The 18,883-nt window shown below is 50.1% G+C and overlaps 1 protein-coding gene and 1 long non-coding RNA gene across 2 annotated transcripts; both read right to left on the reverse strand.

Moving 5' to 3' along the window:
* Window positions 1-1,540: 1,540 nt before the first annotated feature.
* On the reverse strand, window positions 1,541-5,529 carry LOC144578744 (uncharacterized). The gene is made up of 2 exons (XR_013525106.1): window positions 5,439-5,529; window positions 1,541-2,795 (listed from the first exon to the last, which is right to left on the reverse strand). It is a non-coding gene; the product is annotated as an uncharacterized LOC144578744 (long non-coding RNA).
* Window positions 5,530-10,183: 4,654 nt separating this feature from the next.
* On the reverse strand, window positions 10,184-18,665 carry CYP17A1 (cytochrome P450 family 17 subfamily A member 1; the record flags this gene model as incomplete). Its single annotated transcript, NM_001267768.1, is given in 8 exon segments — window positions 10,184-10,467; window positions 10,975-11,075; window positions 13,145-13,314; window positions 13,614-13,829; window positions 14,678-14,764; window positions 16,004-16,233; window positions 16,497-16,635; window positions 18,363-18,665. Coding segments are annotated over 8 exon segments (1,524 nt in total). The 5' UTR covers window positions 18,660-18,665.
* Window positions 18,666-18,883: the final 218 nt, after the last annotated feature.

An 18,883-nucleotide genomic window follows, 5' to 3' on the forward strand; every position in this document is an offset into this window, starting at 1 on the left:
TAAACTGTTGGTTTCCTTCAGGCACCCCCGGTAGGGTCATTTTAGCATCTAGAGACAGTTTTTTGTTGTTGCCCAGGCTGGAGTGCAATGGCGCGATCTTGGCTCACCGAAACCTCCACCTCCTGGGTTCAAGTGACTCTCCTGCCTCAGCTTCCCGAGTATCTGGGATTACAGGCATGTGCTACCACCCCCGGCTAATTTTGTATTTTTACTAGAGACACGGATTCTCCCTGTTGGTCAGGTTGGTCTCGGACTCCTGACCTCAGGTAATCTGCCCTCCTTGGCCTCTCAAAGTGCTGGGATTACAGGCATGAGTCACCACACCCAGCCTCTGTTCTAAAACCACGGAAGAGAACTCTGGGACTACCTCATTCTTGCCTTTTTTAAGCTAATGTCTGAGTGGCACAAAAAATGGTGTAACTCTGAGGTTGCCAGAGGCTGTGCATGTGCCCTGGATGCCCAGGTCTAGAGGTGACCCCCGTGCCATTGGACTGCAGGCTGCTGGGTCACTGAGTTCCTCATTTCTGTAATGAAGTATGGCGTTGCTTGTCTCTATTGCCCCATATGACCAAGTGCAGGTGGTGACAGTACCAGCGGCCAGAAGTGCAAACCAGAATACTTTTAGCAAACAAGAATTTCAAGAAACTCCACATTCTTCAGTTTCCTGTTTTCAGGCAAAGGCAAAAACCAGGGTTTCACTCAGAAAAGGAGGGGGAAGTGGGTTTGGTTGGTAGCTTCTTGCTGAACCTGCTGAGAGAGAATTTGGGTTCTGGCCTGGGGGCAAGTGTAGCCTCACTGAAAAGCTGAGCCTTTACTGAGCACCTACCGGATGCCAAGGCACGAGAATGCAAAGATGCCTTAGGCCTGGCTCCTTTTTTTTTTTTTTTTTTTTTGAGACAGAGTCGCACTGTGTTGCCCAGGCTGGAGTCAGTGGTGCAACGGAAGCTCACTAAAACCTCCACCTTCCAGGTTCAAGTGATTCTCCTGTCTTAGCCTCCCGAGTAGCTGGGATTACAGATGTGCACTGCCATGCTCAGGTAATTTTTGTATTTTGGATAGAGACAGGTTTTACCATGTTGGCCAGGCTAGTCTTGACTCCTGATCTCGAGTGATCTGCCTATGTCAGCCTCCCAAAGTGCTGGGATTACAGGTGTGAGCCACCACGCTGGGCCCTGGCTCCTCTTTAGAGGAGCTAATGGTGTTCTAGAGAGGAAGGAAGGCACATCAGCAATGTTAGTACCACATGGGAAGTGCCACGAAGCATGTGTGCACAGAGGAGAGTTCAGCCCAACTCAGAGATCAAGGCAGGCTTCCTGGAGGAGATACCTTTAAACTGAGCTTGTCAGATGAAGAACGGTGCAAGGGAATTCTAGGCAAATGTTTTTTCTGTAGACTATTGAGTGCCTACTATGTGCCTGGTGCTGAAAAGCACAAAACAGCATGGGAGGCCTAGAATAGGAGACTGCATGGCATGTAGAAGGCTGCAAGCAATCTATCATTGCATTCTGGGAAGTAGCAAGAGATCAAGTTGGAGAGAGGAGCAGGTCATATATTTTAATTTTTTTTTTTGAGATGGAGTTTTGCCCTGTCGCCCAGGCTGGAGTGCAGTGATGCAGTCTTGGCTTACTGTAACATTTGCCTCCTGTGTTCAAGTGATTCTCCTGCCTCAGCCTCCTGAGTAGCTGGGATTACAGGTGCCCACCACCACGCCCGGCTAATTTTTGTATTTACAGTAGAGATGGGGTTTTGCCATGTTGCCCAGGCTGGTCTCGAACTCCTGAGCTCAAATGATCCTTCCACCTCAGCCTCCCAAAGTGCTGGGATTACAGGCGTGAGCCACTGCACCTAGCAAAATAATTTGTCTTTATTGCTTTGTTGGTTGACTGTTTCCGTTATGCAGTCTTGTGTGAGCATCTTAGCTACATTAAAAAAAAAAAAATAGTTTCAAAATAGGTCTCTGAGGTATACAGGCTGCAACTATTCCTGCTTTCTTGATGGGATTGAGGCATCCAGAGGACTTAATGTTGCAAGATCACATAGCTAATAAGTGGGAGAGCCAGGATTTGAAGCCAGGTCTGTTGGCTCCAAGGCCAGGGTAATAACCAGAAGGCTGGACAGTGAAGAGCTGTAATGTAGGTGATCACATCACATGAAGAACTTGTGGCTTCTTTCTTCTTTTGGCCCAGGCTGGAGTACAGTTGGCACAATTTCAGCTCACTGCAATCTCAATTTCCCACACTCGGTGGTCCTCCCACTTCATCCTCCCCAACTAGCTGAGACTACAGGTGCACACCACCATGCCCGGCTAATTTTTATATTTTTTGTAGAGACAGGATTTTGCCATGTTGCCTAGCCTGCTCTTGAACTCCTGGGCTTAAGCGATCCACCTGCCTTGGCCTCCCAAAGTGGCAGGATTACAGACATGAGCCTTGTAATTTCTTTTCAAAGGTGAGAGAAAACTAGAGAACGATGTATTGAGCTAACAGCAAATGGTGAAAGATGAAACAGACACCATTTCCTCAGGAGCTGACCTATCTCCTCTTGCTCCAGGGGGCAGACCCCCCACACCAAGCAAAGTTTCAACTCCAAGAGCCCCTCAGTGCTAAAATGGCGTCACCCCTGGGACAGGTGACGCTGCCTGCCACCAGTATCCGGACCAACGTCAACTTCCAGGGAGGGTATAACCCCTTGGAAACACTGTAAAATTCTCAGGAGTTACAGTTTGGATCTTGTCTCTTTTCCTGGAAAGTGTTTTTGCTCTTCCTCCAAGGGGATGAAAGTAGAGCTTTCTGTGTCTGTGAGGAGAGAAGAAGATTTTTGTTTGACCTGAAATTTCTCCTCACTCTGTTATAAGCCTGTTCCTCACCATAGCTTCAGGTTCCCTTCATTTCATGTTTTCTCACCAAGAAGTCTCAAGAAACCCAATCCTGGCTGGGCACAGTGGCTCATGCCTGTAATTCCAGAACTTTCAGAGGCTGAGGCAGGCAGATCATGAGGTCAGGTGATCAAGACCATCCTGGCCACATGGTGAAACCCCATCTCTACTAAAAACACAAAAATTAGCTGGGCGTGGTGGCGAGTGCCTGTAATCCCAGCTACTTGGGAGGCTGAGGCAGGAGAATCGCCTGAACCCAGGAGGTGGGGGTTGCAGTGAGCCGAGATTGCACCACTGCACTCCAGCCTGGCAACAGAGTGAGACTGTCTCAACAACAACAAAAAGAAGCCCAATCTCATGGAAAATGTGACAGAACACCTCCTGTGCTAGAGCCAGGATGAGTTTGTGTTTGGGTTCTCCACCTGCTGCCAGCCCTTTCCCTGCAGGGATGGAGCAGGCAGGCAGCAGGCCAGGGGCTGTAAGTGGGCCCTTCAGGGACAGAGTGGGCAGGGCGGGTTCCCCAGGGTTCCATCCTGCAAAGGGACTCATCTGCACACATCCACTCCCCCTCCTGACCAAACTAGTGGCTTTTGGGGTGGTTTGTATAAAACCCTGAGAAAGACTCATTTCGTGGGTTTGGATATAGACAATGATGAGAAACCCAATATTTATCGAGCACTAAACTTATTTCATAGGTTCACATTTCATTCTCACAGTAACGCTATGACACAAACACCTGAGTTCCCCAGCCCCCACCCCCACCATATTACAGATGGGAAAACTGAGACTTAAGGCCACATAACGTACCCATGGCCACTCAGCTTGTAAATGACAACACCAGGAGGATTTGTCTCCACAACATGACTCAGCCATTTGTATTTCCATGGGTGGGACTCTCCTGTCCACACAGCCCTTTCTGATTCTCATCCTCACCGGAGCCTCAGAAATTGGGCAGCACAGGTGCTAAGTTCCCCTACGTTATCCATGGGGAAACTGAAGTTCAGGAAGTTAGTGATGGGCCTAAGAGCCAGGGCCAGGAAATGAGAGCTGGGGGCAAGCACCTGGGTGGTCTGGGTCCTCCTCATCCATTGCGCTTCCCACCCCACTGCATGGCCTCTGTGACTGGATCCTTACCCTCCAGAGAGGAGCGCTAACATCTGTGAGTGACTGCAGAGAGCGCTGCGCATTTGCTTCAGGTTTTGTGGCCGTCAGAGGCTGAGGGAACATTCACTCACTCTCGCCCTCCCACACCAGGGAAGGATTTCCCTCTCCGGCAGCAGGGAGACTCAGGGGAACTGCTTTTCCTCCCTTCCTTCCTTCCTTCCTTCCTTCCTTCCTTCCTTCCTTCCTTCCTTCCTTCCTTCTTCCTTCCTTTCCTTCCTTCCCTCCCTCCCTCCCTTCCTCCCTCCTATCCTCTCTTTCTCTCCTTCCTTCCTTCCTCAAGGTCTTGCTCTGTCAACCAGGCTGGAGTGCAGTGGCATGCTCACTACCAGCCTCAACCTCCGGGGTTCAATGTGATCCTCCCACTTCAGCCTCCCAAGTAACTGGGACCAGCTGGGACCACAGGCACATGCCACCATACCTGGCTAATTTTTTGTATTTTTTTTGTAACCACAGGGTTTCACCATGTTGCCCAGCTGGATTGGAACTCCTGAGCTCAAGAGATCCACCCACCTTGACTTCCCAAAGTGCTGGAATTACAAAGCACTGGTGTGAGCCACAGTCCCCAGCCCAGGAACTGCTTTTCATTTTGTTTGTTTGAGATGGAGTAGTCTCATTCTGTTGCCCAGGCTGGAGTGCAGTGGCATGATCTCGGCTCATTGCAACCTCCATCTCCCGGATTCTAGTGATTCTCCTGCCTCAACCTCCCAAGTAGCTGGAACTACAGGTGCATGCCATCACACCTGGCTAATTTTTGCATTTTTTAATAAAGATGGGGTTTCGCCAAGTTGGCCAAGCTGGTCTAGAACTCCTGACCTCAGGTGATCTGCCCTCCTGGGCTTCCCAAAATGCTGGGATTACAGATGTGAGCCACTGTGCCCAGCCAGGAACTGCTTTTCTTTAAGACAAGAATGGCCCATTTCTGGGAGGGTTGGCTCTTAATAGCTCACTAGAATGGATTATTACATTTTCAGGAATTTGTGAGCTGTTTATATGAAATAGCCAATTGAAAAAACTTAAATAAACCTACAATTGGGTTATATTAAAAACAACGGTAATAAATACTTAAAACTGATTATTTCCTAGTTATTTTACTACATGTTACTGTTATCTGTGCCTTTGAGGTTATTTACATGTATGTATCAGTATAGTAGAAATACTGCATAATGGCATATACTATATAATGATAACAGAAAGAACATATAATGCTTGTCTTGCCAAGCATTGCGTTCCCTACTTGTCTTCCCAACCCTGTATGTACTGGCATCACATTAACAGCTTAACGTTGGTCGTGGTGGGAGTATTTACACCACAGTAATCAGCAAACATTACAAATCAAGGCTATTCCACACACCCCCGCCCCTCCCAGACCTGGTGGTTAAACATTTATTTATCATCATACCACTGGTTAAGGACAGTCTGAGGCTCAAATGGTGACTGTGGAGTCTTGGCAAAGACCATCTTCCAGTTCTGTCAAAGATCTGGGCTTTCTTCTGCATAAGGAGATAGAATTTATTTACTTATCACTGGGCCAATTAACCAAGTGATTTAGAACATTTGATTCAGTCCTCTTGAGATAGGAGGTGGGGTTCAGACATGGAACCAAATTAAGGAAACCAGCTAAAACATGGAGTGGGCGAGGCGGCAGAAGCAGCTTTCTGTAAGACATGCCTGCTAGGGTGCCATGTCAGTTTACTATTGCTGTGGCGAAATCCAGGAATTACTGTCCCTTTTCATGGCAACGACCTGATGACCTGGAAGTTACACCCTCGTCCTAGAAATCTCTGCATAACCCACCCATTAATTTGCATATAATTGAAAGTAGATATCCATATGAGTGCAGCCGTGCCTCTGCGTTGCTGTTCTGAGCACACTGCCCATGGGTAGCCCTGCTCTGCGAGGAGCAGTGCCTCTGCTGCTTGCTGGCCACCACCACCAGCTTGCCCTGGAATTCTTCCCTGGGTGAAGCCAAGAAACTTCCTGGGCTAAGCCCCAATGTTGGGGCTTGCCTGTCTGTCATCACTCTTGTGTGTCTAACCTTCTACTTGTCAGGTGCTGATATGCAGGATAAAGAACATGAGAAGGCCCAGTCTTGAATTCCAGAGGTACAGAGGTGGACGGTGTCCCTGGGTACTCCCACCCAGGCAGATGCTCAGATGCCAAGGTTCAATTTAGGTCAGTACCAAGGAACAGAAGCTGAGTGCTGAAGAGGGATGCTCATGGTGGATTCATGAGTCATAAGAAATACGTCTGAGCCTCAAGGTGGTGAGTTTAGATCAGTGGTGAAAAGGCCTTCCAAACAGGGGAGAGCAGAGTTTGGGCAGGAGTCAAAGTTCATAGTCATTTTCTGAAACGTCACTCAGCTTTTCTGAAAGCTACTCTCCTGGTCAAACACACCAAGAGTCCTTCTGCATGACCACAGGGGACAGATGGGAAAGCATGGCTGACTCCTCACCATGCACCATTGAAATCTTGGGTTCTGGTCGCAGCCCTGCTGCTGAGTAGCTGTGTGATCTGGGGCAAGTCATACCCTACCTCTACCCCATGATGGCCCTCAATTTCCTTATCTTCAGAATGAAGGTTTAGATAGGACACAGTGGCTCACATCTGTAATCCCAGAATTTTGGGAGGCCAAGGCAGAAGGATCACTAGGGACCATGAGTTTGAGACTAGTCTGGACAACATAGCTAGATCCCCATCTCTTCAAAAAACTTAAAAATTAGCGGGAGTGGCAGCACACACCTGTAGTCCAAGCTACTCAGGAGGCTGAGGCAGGAAGATCTCTTGAGCCCAGGAGTTCCAGGCTGCAGTGAGCCATGATCCCACCACTGCACTCCAGCTTGGGGAACAGAGTGAGTCCCTGTCTCAAAAAAATGAAGTTCATAGGAGAGTTTGTGGGCAGCTATGGCTGACCCCATCCCCCATCACAAGCAGCCTGGGAGAAATGCTGACAGCACAGTGAGCTCAAGGGAAAAGCTGAACTGGAGGTTGTCCTCTTCCCTCTCCCAGTTCCTCTGCCCCCATCAGCTAGGGGATAGATTCAAGTCAAGCTATCCTCAGCTCAAAGCAGAGGGGAACAAGATTGGCTGGAGGAAAGTTAAGTATTTCAAATTTGCTCAGAATTTGAAAGGCTTTTTTTTTTTTTTGAGAAAGAGTCTCTCTCACTCACCCTGTCACCCAGGCCGGAGTGCAGTGGCACAATCTTGGCTCACTGCAACCTCCACCTCCTGGGTTCAAATGATTCTCCCACTTCAGCCTCCCAAGTAGCTGGAACTACAGGTGTGTGCCACCATGCCCAGCTAATTTTTCTATTTTTGGTAGAGACAGAGTTTCACCACATTGGCCAGGCTGGTCTCAAACTCCAGAGCTCAAGTGATCTGCCCACCTTGGCCTCCCATAGTGTTGAGATTACAGGTGTGAGCCACTGCGCTTGGCCTAAAAGGCATTTTGTAGACTAATGGTGAACAGATAAGCACTTAGCAGAAGGCCTGTGTCCTCTGTAGAAGTGGTAGGTGAGTTTCATTGGGTTGGAAAACATCTGTTCTCTAACTACTGAACCAGAACGTTGAATGGCAGAAAAATGAAAGACTAATTCTTCTTTTTTTCTTTCTCTTTAGAGATGGGCTCTTGCTCCAGGCTAAAGTGCAGTGGTGCGATCTCAGATCACTGCAGCCTCGGCCTCCAGGGCTCCAGCAATCCTCCCACCTCAGCCTCCTGAGTAGCTGAGACTACAAATGTGCCACCATGCCTGGCTAATTTTTTTTTTTTTAATTTTTGTGGAACAGGGTCTCACTCTGTTGCCCAGGTTGTTCTCAAACTCCTGGGCTTAAGGGATCCTCCTGCTTAGGCCCCCACACAGTGCTAGAATTCCAGGCATGAGCCACCACATCTGGCCTCCTGCAGGCTCTTTCGCAAAGTCCCAAGGTAACTGGCAGATGAAGGCCAAGACCAAGTTAGGGGATAGTAGGGGAATGGTCCATTGCTCCTGATTAACAAAGCTTTTTTTTTTTTTTTTTTTTTAAATGGAGTCTTGCTCTGTTGTTCAGGCTGGAATGCAGTGGTGTGATCCTGGCTCACCACAACATCCACCTCTCAGGTTCAAGTGATTCTCCTGCCTCAGCCTCCTGAGTAGCTGGAATTACAGGTGTGCGCCACCATGCCCAGCTAATTTTTGTATTTTCAGTAGAGATGGGTTTTCACCATGTTGGTCAGGCTGGTCTTGAACTCCTGACCTTGTGATCTGCCCGCCTTGGCCTCCTACAGTGCTGGGATTACAGGTGTGAGCCACCGTGCCCAGCCAACAAAGCTCTTTTTAAGGAAGAAGGTAGTGCTGTAATTGAAAACCTTGTCTCACTCCCTAAAAGAAATCAAGGGACGCCGTTGATTTCTTTTCTCTGAGACTTAGCTAGGCAGGGTGTCAGCCAGGCTCTGCTAAGGTCCCTCCAGAGCCTTCTGCTAGTCAGAGGGGAAGGACTGGGTTGTTGATGATCTGACCCTTGTCTGGCTGGCACCAGGCAGCTGGGGATGCGGCCTCTCTCTAGGCTAAAAGGCAAGGGTCAGTTTCTTCCGGGATATCTCAGGACATTCATTTTGCAGACTGCCCAAGGTTTAAATATACTGGTTTCAAGATCTAAAGGAGTCAGGGCTCCATTTTCTAGTGAGGAAGGTTTTATAGACTTCCTGGGGTTTTTGAGTGGGGAAAAGGAGGCAGAACCCAAGCGCTGCTACAGAAGATGGCTATGGAAGCCCTTACCTGGGAGTGTTTACCCCAGGGAAGGATGAGGAAAGGGGACACACAGTCTTGGTCTTTGCAGACCGAGACAGAAGGATGGCAATGGCAGGTCCAGTCTGTGGGTCACGTACACTCCCCCAAGGTCAAACCTGTGAGGTAACATGCAGTGAAGCCTGTTTGGATTAAAACAACACTTTGGCCCTGCTTTCAAAATATAAACTCAGGCCAGGCTCCGTGGCTCACACCTGTAATCCCAGCACTTTTGGAGGCCAAGGCAGGATCACTTGAGGGGTTCAAGACCAGCCTGGACAATATGGTGAAACCCCATCTCTACTAAAAATGAAAAATTAGCCAGGCATGGTGGCAGGCACCTATAATCCCAGCTACTCAGGAGGCTGAGGCAGCAGAATCGCTTGAACCCAGGAGGTGGTGGTTGTAGTGATCTGAGATCCTGCCACTACACTCCAGCTTGGACGACAGAGCGAGAGTCTGTCTCCAAAACAAAAACAAAAAATCAAAAAAACAAACAAAAAAAAACACACCTGAGGAGTTCGAGACCAGCCTGACCAACATTACGAAACCTCGTCTCTACTAAAAATACAAATTAGCCAGGCTTGATGGTGCACACCTGTAATCCCAGCTACTGAGCTGAAGCAGGAGAATCACTTGAATCTGGGAGGCAGAGATTGCAGTGAGCCAAGATCGAACCATTGCACCCCAGCCTGGGCAACAAGAGTGAAACTCCATCTCAAAAAAAAAAAAAAAAAGCAAAACAACAACGAAGATAGTTCCACTTACATACTCAAAACCCTCCAGTGACTTCCTGTCATAATTAGAATACAAACCTAACCTCCCTCCTGTAATCCCAGCTACAGTGGGAACTGACCAACCACTGTGATCTCATCAGGGCCCACTCTCCCCTTCACTGGCCATGCTGACCTCTCCCACCTGGATGCCTTTCACCTGCTTCTCTCTCAGCATGGGTCAAGAAAAGCCCAGGCTGAGGCTGACCCGTTTCAAAGCAGCCACCAGCTGCCTCTACCATGTTCTCATCACATCGCACAAATTGTGACTGACTTCGAAGCACTTACGAGTCTCTGAACTTCTTATTCACTTGTTAGCCCTCACTAGAAGATAAGCTTCAGAGACCATGGAGCTCAAGTGTCCTGAGATAGTGAATGGCACATAGTAGGTGCTCAATAAAATCTGTGTTGAAAGAATGAGTGAGCAAATGAATATACTCAGGGACCTTATGAAAAAAACTGTTTATGCACATCACTGACATTGCCACAGGCTAGAAAAGAAGGCAGAGTGGTCTGGGAGCGGGGAAGAATGGCAGAGAAGCAGGGGGGAGTTGCACCTCTAAATCCGTGTTGTGGGACCACAGGGTGGACAGGGGCTGTGAGTTACAGCTTTTAGGCGGTACCCTCAGCCTGGGCTTCCCTCCAGGCCTGGCGCACCTTGATCTTCACTTTGAAAGAGTCGATCATAAAGACCACCTTGGGGTTGCCTTCCAGGGAGGGCAGTTCCCCATCATCTGGCACCTCCAGGTCGAACCTCTGCAGCATCCAGGCCATGATGAGGAAGAGCTCCTGGCGGGCCAGGATCTCACCTATACAGGAGCGAGGTCCTGCTCCGAAGGGCAAGTAGCTTAATGTCGGTGAGATGAGCTGGGTTCCCGCTTGATTCAAGAAACGCTCTGCAAGCAAGGAGTGGCATCAGCCAGGGGCTAGGGCAGGAGCAAGTAGAGGCACCGTTCTGCCCTGGCTGAGGGGGAGACATGGCCCTGCCTGCCCAGGGAACCCTGATCTGAGGATGTAGCCTTATTGTGGGGGACCCCAGCTGGAGGAGAGATACAGCCCTGCTCTCAGGTTACCCTTCAGGACACAGAGGAAACGAAATATTCAGGAAGGATGGAAAAGAGGTGGAATTAACCTATGAAAACACCACCATCCAAGGGGAGAAGCAAGAGACTTAATAGCAGACAGAGGCCTAGAGGGCTTCTTGGAGGGCTGGAAGTAGAGTGTGGGAAACCCAGCTGTGAAGAGTGGGTAAGTCTATGGCAGGATGAGGATGTTGACAGGTCTGTGAGTTGGAGCTGAGTTTTCTAGCAGCAAGCTTGGCAGAGGTGAAGGGGTGCTGGAGTGGCGGAGCAGAGTCCAGGCTGGCTGTGTGGCCCAGGGCCCAGGGCAGGACAGGGACTCACCAGGCATGAACTTGTCTGGCTGGTGCCACTCCTCACTGTGATGCAGCGCCCACAGATTGATGATAACATGGGTGCCCTTGTCCACAGCAAACTCACCGATGCTGCTCCAGGGAGGAAGGGGAAAAGCGGCTCTGTCAGACGTTGATCAGTATTTGCGGAGGTCTGTTTTTGCAGACTTTGACTTAGCAACAGATGAATGAAATACACTGTTACATACTAGAGTACAGCTCACGAGTTGGGCTAAGGGGTCGTTAGCTGCTTTCAGAGGGCAATTGCTGCTAACTGACAACCACTCTTTTTCCTTCCTCGCATTTGTTCAGTATAGATTTAATAACAGATTTTAAGTCAATATGCATGTGGATAATTAACATGACTAAAAGAGTGGTTTTATGAATGATAATAGGTCTTGGTTCTGGGGCCTAGAATAAACACCGTTAACGGGTAATTCTTTGACTTCTTCTTGAGAGGACTATTTAGCACAAAGTTTACGTGAGTAAACAGAGACAAAGGAATGTGGGGTAAACAGACTTAACTGGGGAAGCTTGTATTATTTTAATCTTCACTTTATGACTTATTTTTCTAATGTAAGAACTGGCTGCTTTCAGCCTGTTCTATAAGTTAATAAAAACTTTTCGGCCTTCTAAAAGGTTTGAGACTATAATCTATAACTTCCCTAATCTTCCCCCCGCCCCCGTCTTTTTTTTTTTTGAGACTGAGTCTCGCTATTGTTACCCAGGCTGGAGTGCAATGGCGGGATCTCGGCTCACCGCAACCTCCGCCTCCTGGGTTCAGGCAATTCTCCTGCCTCGGCCTCCTGAGTAGCTGGGACTACAGGCACGTGCCACCATGCCCAGCTAATTTTTTGTATTTGTAGTAGAGACGGGGTTTCACCATGTTGACCAGGATGGTCTCGATGTCTTAACCTCGTGATCCACCCGCCTCGGCCTCCCAAAGTGCTGGGATTATAGGCTTGAGCCATCGCGCCCGGCCTAATCTTTCCTTTAATATTTTGCTAGCCTCCCTGAGCGAATCTTAACACTTGGAACTTCGTCCTCCCTTCCCTGCTCAGACTCATGCCCCCTCATTCCTCTACCGTGGGGGAAGCGCCCTTTACTCCGTCCTTCACTCAATCGTCTTTTCCTCAGCTTCTGCCAGATCAAATGTAAATCCAGCCCTTCCCTCCTGACAGGTGCTTATGTCTGAACTCCTGTGTCTGTGGACCTTGGTGTCTGGCATGCATGGAGGTGTGCGTTGCCGCTGCGGCGCATGCTCTGTGTGTGCTGCAGCTGGTTGGACTTGGTCGGAACATGGAGCGCCCAGTCTTTCATCCCAGACCACATGTCTCCGAGGGCAGCAGGAAGCTTCTCCCGGAAGTCAGGCAGATCTGTGGATGAGTTGATGTCTGTCTGTGGGTGGTGGAGACATGGAGCCATAGGGCCGGGGGCAGATGATTTTTTTTTTTTTTTTTTTTTTTTTTTGAGATGGAGTCTTGCTCTGTTGCCCAGGCTGGAGTGCAGTGGCACAATCTCGGCTCACTGCAACCTCTACCTCCCAGGTTCAAGCAATCTCCTGCCTCAGCCTCTCAAGTAGCTGGGATTACAGGCATGTGCCACCAACACCATGCCTAATTTTTCGTATTTTTAGTAGAGATGGGGTTTCACTGTGTTAGCCAGGATGGTCTGGATCTCTTGACCTCGTGATCCGCCCACCTTGGCCTCCCAAAGTGCTGGGATTACAGGCGTGAGCCACCATGTCTGACCTGGTAGGATGATTTTTTTTTTTTTTTTTTTTGAGACGGAGTTTCGTTCTTTTTACACAGGCTGCAGTGCAATGGCGTGATCTCGGCTCACTGCAACCTCCTGGGTTCAGGCAATTCTCCTCCCTCAGCCTCCTGAGTAGCTGGGACTACAGGCATGCGCCACCATGCCCAGCTAACTTTTTGTATTTTTAGTAGAGATGGGGTTTCACCGTGTTGACCAGGATGGTTTCAATCTCTTGACCTCGTGATCCACCCGCCTCAGCCTCCCAAAGAGGATGATTTTTAGTAGTCAATGGTTGACTGGCTTTAGGTTGGCCAGCAGGCCGGGACTAGGGGGAGGCAGGTGGGCTGGCAAGCCATGTTAGATGCAAGCGGTGTTAGGACTAGAGGTTGCTGGGAGAGCAGGCGCACCTGGTGTCAACGTTGGCCTTGTGGGGGATGAGCATAGGGGCCACGGGCCTGATGCGAAGCACCTCTCGGATGGTGGCCTCCAGCAGGAGCAGACAGTTACGGTCACTGACAGTTGGTGTGCGGCTGAAACCTACATTCTGGTCAATCTCATCGTAGAGCTTCTTCTTCACCTGAAGATCAGAGTAAGTTGGAGGTGACCAGTTGTGTGTAAGCCCAGGAGAAGCATAGGCTTATAGAGGAATCCAACTGTGACATCCAGAAGAGCTTGTCCAGTCCCTTCCCAGTAGTGGCTCTGAGGCCCAGGCCCTGCTTCCAGAAGATGGGGCAGTCAAAGTCAACTACAGCTTGGGTAACGGGCAGGGCAGGCCTAGTCTTCCTGCATAGAAAGCCTGAGGAATTGCCTCTCCCTCTCTCTGGAGCCCAGAGGTTGGGCTAGCAGGGGTCTAGGATTGATTAGGGGGATGCACACCTGAGGATTGTGCAGGAGGTAGGCCACGATCCACTTGACCACAGAGGTGGTGGTCTCCACGCCGGCCCCAAAGATGTCCCCTACGGTGGTGAGAATGTGGTTATCTGAAAGCAGCTCTGCGTCTTGATCTGGGCTGGCATTGCCGTTATCTGCGTTCTTCTTCGCTTGCATCAGCACGTCCAGCATGCTGGTGATAGAGTCGCTGTGGAATTTCTCCTGGGTTGGGTGAGGTTGGGAGACAGTAATAAGGAAGGAGCCTCATCGGTGACACTCCTGCCATACTTCTGTCCCCGACTAGAGATAACAAGGCTCCTTCCACTTGGAAGTGGAGCGGGTCTGGGCAGGACCTACAAGCTTGTGGAGGTAGGAGGCAGCCCTGGGCCTTCTTTAAATTTGGTGGACAGGGTAGGTCTCTTCTAGGATCCTCTTCAACTCCTCACTTTTCCATCCCAACTCCTTAAGTCAGGTTTTTTTTGTTTTTTTGAGGAGTCTTGCTGCAGTGCCCAGGCTAGAGAACAATGGCTCGATCCCAGCTCACTGCCACCTCTGCTTCCTGGGTTACAGCAATTCTCCTGCCTCAGCCTCCCAAGTAGCTGGGACTACAGGTGCCTGTCACCACATCCGACTAGTTTTTGTTTTGAGACGGAGTTTCGCTCTTGTTGTTCAGGCTGGAGTACAATGGTGCAATCTCAGCTCACCACAACCTCCGCCTCCCAGGTTCAAGTGATTCTCCTGCCTCAGCCTCCCGAGTAGCTGGGATTACAGGCATGCGCCACCATGCCCAACTAATTTTGTATTTTTAGTAGAGATGGGGTTTCTCCATGTTGGTCAGTCTGGTCTCAAACTCCCGACCTCAGGTGATCCACCCGCCTCAGCCTCCCAAAGTGCTGGGATTACAGGCATGAGCCACCGTGCCTGGCCCTTAAGTCAGTTTTTATTGTACATCTACTATGTGTCAGGTTGTCTGCAAGGTGTTGAAGTGCCTACATGTGTAGAATGGACCCCACCCTGCTCTCATGATTACTTTCAGCCTAACTCATATTCTCATCTGCTCTATTACCTACCTTGTAATTTCCAATTATTTTATTCAGCAGATCATTTCGTAATTTAACATAGGTCTTTAATTTTTCCAGAGATTTGTTGGGGAAAATCTGGGAAGTAAAAAGAAATGTTAAATCCACCCCTCTTCCATTTTGCTTCTCCAGCTGCCAGAGTCTCTCCTGGAGGCAGATCTTAGCTTTCTGTCTCTGGAAGTTCTACTCCACCCCTGACCTTCAGCCAGAATGGAAGAGAAGATGGGGACACAGAATGGGCTCATCATGGCAATTAAGACAATTTTTTTTAAAGTCAGAGTCTCGCTTTATTGCCCAGGCTGGAGTGCAATGGTGCGATTTCAGCTCACTGCAACCTCTTCTTCCTGGGTTCAAGCGATTCTCTTGCCTCAGCGTCCTGAGTAGCTGGAATTACAGGCATGTGCCACCATGCCCGGTTAATTTTGTATTTTTAGTAGAGATGGGGTTTCTCCATGTTGGTCAGTCTGGTCTCAAACTCCCGACCTCAGGTGATCCACCTGCCTCAGCTTCCCAAAGTGCTGGGATTACAGGTGTGAGCCACTGTGCCTGGCCAACATTTTTTTTTTTAGATGGTCTCTCGCTCTGTCACCCAGGCTGGAGTGCAGTGGAACAATCTCTCCTCACTGCAACCTCTACCTCCTGGGTTCAAGTGATTCTCCTGCCTCAGCCTCCCAAGTAGCTGGGACTACAGGCATATACCACCATGCATGGCTAATTGTTTGTATTTTTAGTACAGATGGGGTTTTGTTGTGTTAGCCAGGATGGTCTTGATCTCCTGACCTCATAATCCACTCACCTAGGCCTCCCAAAATGCTGGGATTACAGGCATGATCCACCGGGCCCAGCCTTTTATGAAGGAAGGGGGGCATAGTCTCCACCTCTCCTTCCCCATTCAATCAAACATCAGCCGCTGACTCTGCTGTGTGCCCAGCCCTTAGATAGATGTGAGCTTGAAGCCTTGGACAAGCTCCTTAACCCTACTAAGCCTGTTTCTCATCTGCACAATGGAGGTAATAAAACCTACCACCAAGGGGAATTCAGTGATGAATGCTTATAGAATGCTTCATACTGGACGTGGTCATCAGAAAAGAAATAAGGGCCATTATCTGAAGTATTAATGTGCATAATTAAAAGGCGAAATCTAGCTCTGCAGAGAAATGGCAACGGTTTTAAGAGGTAGAGGAGGTAGAGGTCACTGTGGCTGAGGCAGTCGGGAAAAAGATGGGTCACTGAGGCTGGAGGGAGCAGTTGAAGGAAGACTGGCAACACTGTCAAGGTCCACTGGCACCTGAGTGCGGGGTGTGGCGTCATGCTCACCTTCAACCAGGGGAACATGTCTACCAGGTTCTCCTTGCCCAGGGCTTCTACAATGCCTTCGTTGTAAGTCTCTACGATCTTCAACTCAGGGGCCCCATCCTTGTAGGAGGAATTGAAGCAGATCAAGGAGATGACATTGGTTACCGCCATGAAGACAGGAAAGGAGATGTCTATGCTCTGTCCATCGTGGGTGGCCAGCACATCACACAATATACTGATTTCCTGACAAACTGAAAGGAGAGAGGGGCATGAGGGTCGGAAATGAATCAGCACCCTCACCTCCTCTCTACCGGTTCTCTCTTAACAGGAGCAGGGGACAGACAGCAGATGACCACTAGATGGCAGCAGTAGCCAAGAAAAGGCTGCGTTGCGCTCTAGTGGTAACCCTCACCCTTCCTCAACCCTCTTTTCCCTTCCCAACCCTCCTCTCCCTCCAGCGGCTCCGGCAGGATCCAGCCCCAGCCCCAGCCCCAGGGGCCAGCCTGGCACTCACTGATCTTCTCCAGCTTCTGATCACCCTCCTTGAACAGGGAAAAGGCGGCCATCACAAGCCTTCGATGCAGCTGCCAGTGTGCACCGTAGTCAGCGAAGGCGATGCCCTTGCCCTTGTTGGACAGGATGTCTATGGTTGCCTTTGGAGAGCAAGCAAGGCTGTAGGAATCACGAACCATCCACCCCACCCTGGCCCTTGCACCTCCTGTCCCTGCTCTCCTTCCTGGGGGAGAAGGCAGGTACCTGGCATGCTGTCCCCCATGTGGGCACAGCCCCATGGCACTCCACCCTGACTGTGAAGTCTTGGCAGGACAGACCCTAAGGCTTCCTACTCCCAATTCCATCAGAAAGGCAGTATATAGAGGAGAAAGAAATAGCCCTGGATTAGAATGCAGCAGTCCTGGGTCTCTGTTTGCTGATAGGGTACCCTCTGGGCTTCTTTTTATTTTTTAGATGGAGTCCCGCTCTGTTGCCCAGGATGGAATGCAGTGGCACAATCTTGGCTCACTGCAACCTCTGCCTCCTGGGTTCAAGCAATTCTCCTGCCTCAGCCTCCTGAATAGCTGGAATTACAGGGGTGTGCCACCATGCCCAGCTAATTTTTGTATTTTTAGTAGACAGGGGTTTCACCATGTTGGCCAGGCTGGTCTTGAACTCCTGACCTCATGGTCCACCCGCCTCAGCCTCCCAAAGTGCTGGGATTACAGGCATGAGCTACTGTGCCTGGCTTCTGGGCTTCTTTTTGCTCATCAGTTTCTGACCAGAGGAATGCAGCTATGGATGAGATACTCTCTAAACTGCCTGTCCAGAGGGTAGGGAGCAGGTGGGCTTATAGAGGCTGAGGACTGCGCAGATCTCCGCTTTTCCCTGAGCCCTTTAGGGAGTGCTAAAGGCACAGCTCACCTCACTTGGGTTTACCCTTCCGTTGCAAGCCTGCATTCCCAACCACAAGCCCACATCTGCAGAGTGCAGATGTTTTGTTTACCCAGTCGGGACTTGGGCCAAGCTGTCTCCTCCTAGAGGCACCCCAAAAAGCATAAGAGTCCAAAGCCTCCCTTTTCCATCCCCTGACTCTGAAGCTCCACCTAACTAGCCTCCTCCACCTTCTCTGCCCTGGGGAAGAAACCAGCAGAGGTGGGAGCCAGGTAGCTGGCCAGCAGACCTGGCTGATTGGTCCAAGGAAAAACCAACCAACCCTTGGCTTGATCAAAGCTGAGAGGCTGAGGACCCTGCTGGGGTGTTCAGGGGAGTTCTCAGCAGCAGTGTTTCTGGATGATCAGTAGCCCTCCTGGCCTGGGAGCACAACAGCAAGCTCAACAGGAGGCTCATCAGCATCCCCGAAATGTCATTGTAGATCACAGCCCACTGTGAGCCAGAGCAGCTGGAACCAGCACCAGGAAAATAGCAATCCCAGTTTGCAACAGCCAGGCTACTTGTCCCCAGCAGCTTCCCATGGAGGCCAGTAATCACTGCCCCCATTTTCCAAGAAGAGGAACACGAATCCTGGCTGTACGAGGAGACCTTACTGTGCTGGGCACTAGGCTAAGTGCTGTACATGCACCTTCTCAGTGCATTAGAGAAGTCTAGGCCCAGAGAGATGAGCAGAGTGAGGACTCCTTGACTCCTGGGACTACTGCGGTTCTCCCACCCTGCCTCCTGGAAAGCCTGGTAAAGGAGGCCTTCCCTTAATTCTTCCTGCCTCACTTGGAGCCCAGGTGGGGGTCTGAAGGTTCACTCCCCTCACATCACTAGTCTGTTTTGGGAAGAATTACAGTTGGAGCTGGAAGCCCCATTCTAGGCATGGTGTGAAGACCTGAACAACCCTGGGGATGGAGAAGGGGACAGGGAGGAGATGGGCATCACTTACCACTTGAGGCCGACCAGAGAAGTCCTTGCCCTTCTTCATAAGTACCTCCTTGGCCAGCTGATGGTTGCCGACAATCACTGTTTTGTTCCTGCCCATACGAAGGGAATAGATAGGTCCATATTTTTTCTGCAGCTTGAATAAGTTCTGATGCATATGGCCATGTCTGGGGAGGAATGGCAGGCTGCCCACCAGGGGCAGGGACAGGAGGCTCTTGGGGTACTTGGCACCAGGGGACCTTCTCTTGGGCCAAAAGAAATAGGTGAGGGTAAACAGCAAGAGAGTCACAAGCTCCCACATGGTGGCTGGGTGCCGGCAGACAAGAGGGACAGCGGTGGAGTGGGAGAGCTCCGGCAACTCTAGGACACAAAGAGGCTTTTAAAGGGCTACACTGATCTTCACCTTGACTTTGTGTTATCTCCTGCCTTGTGAAAGATTCTCCTGGAGCCCAGCCAGGCCTGAGCTCACTTCCAAAAGGGAGATTGGTGGTGGGAGTGAAGGCCTCTTCAAGGGCTGGCTCAACT

The sequence above is a fragment of the Callithrix jacchus genome, chromosome 12 (genome assembly GCF_049354715.1).
Source record: "Callithrix jacchus isolate 240 chromosome 12, calJac240_pri, whole genome shotgun sequence".
Lineage (NCBI taxonomy): Eukaryota > Metazoa > Chordata > Mammalia > Primates > Cebidae > Callithrix > Callithrix jacchus.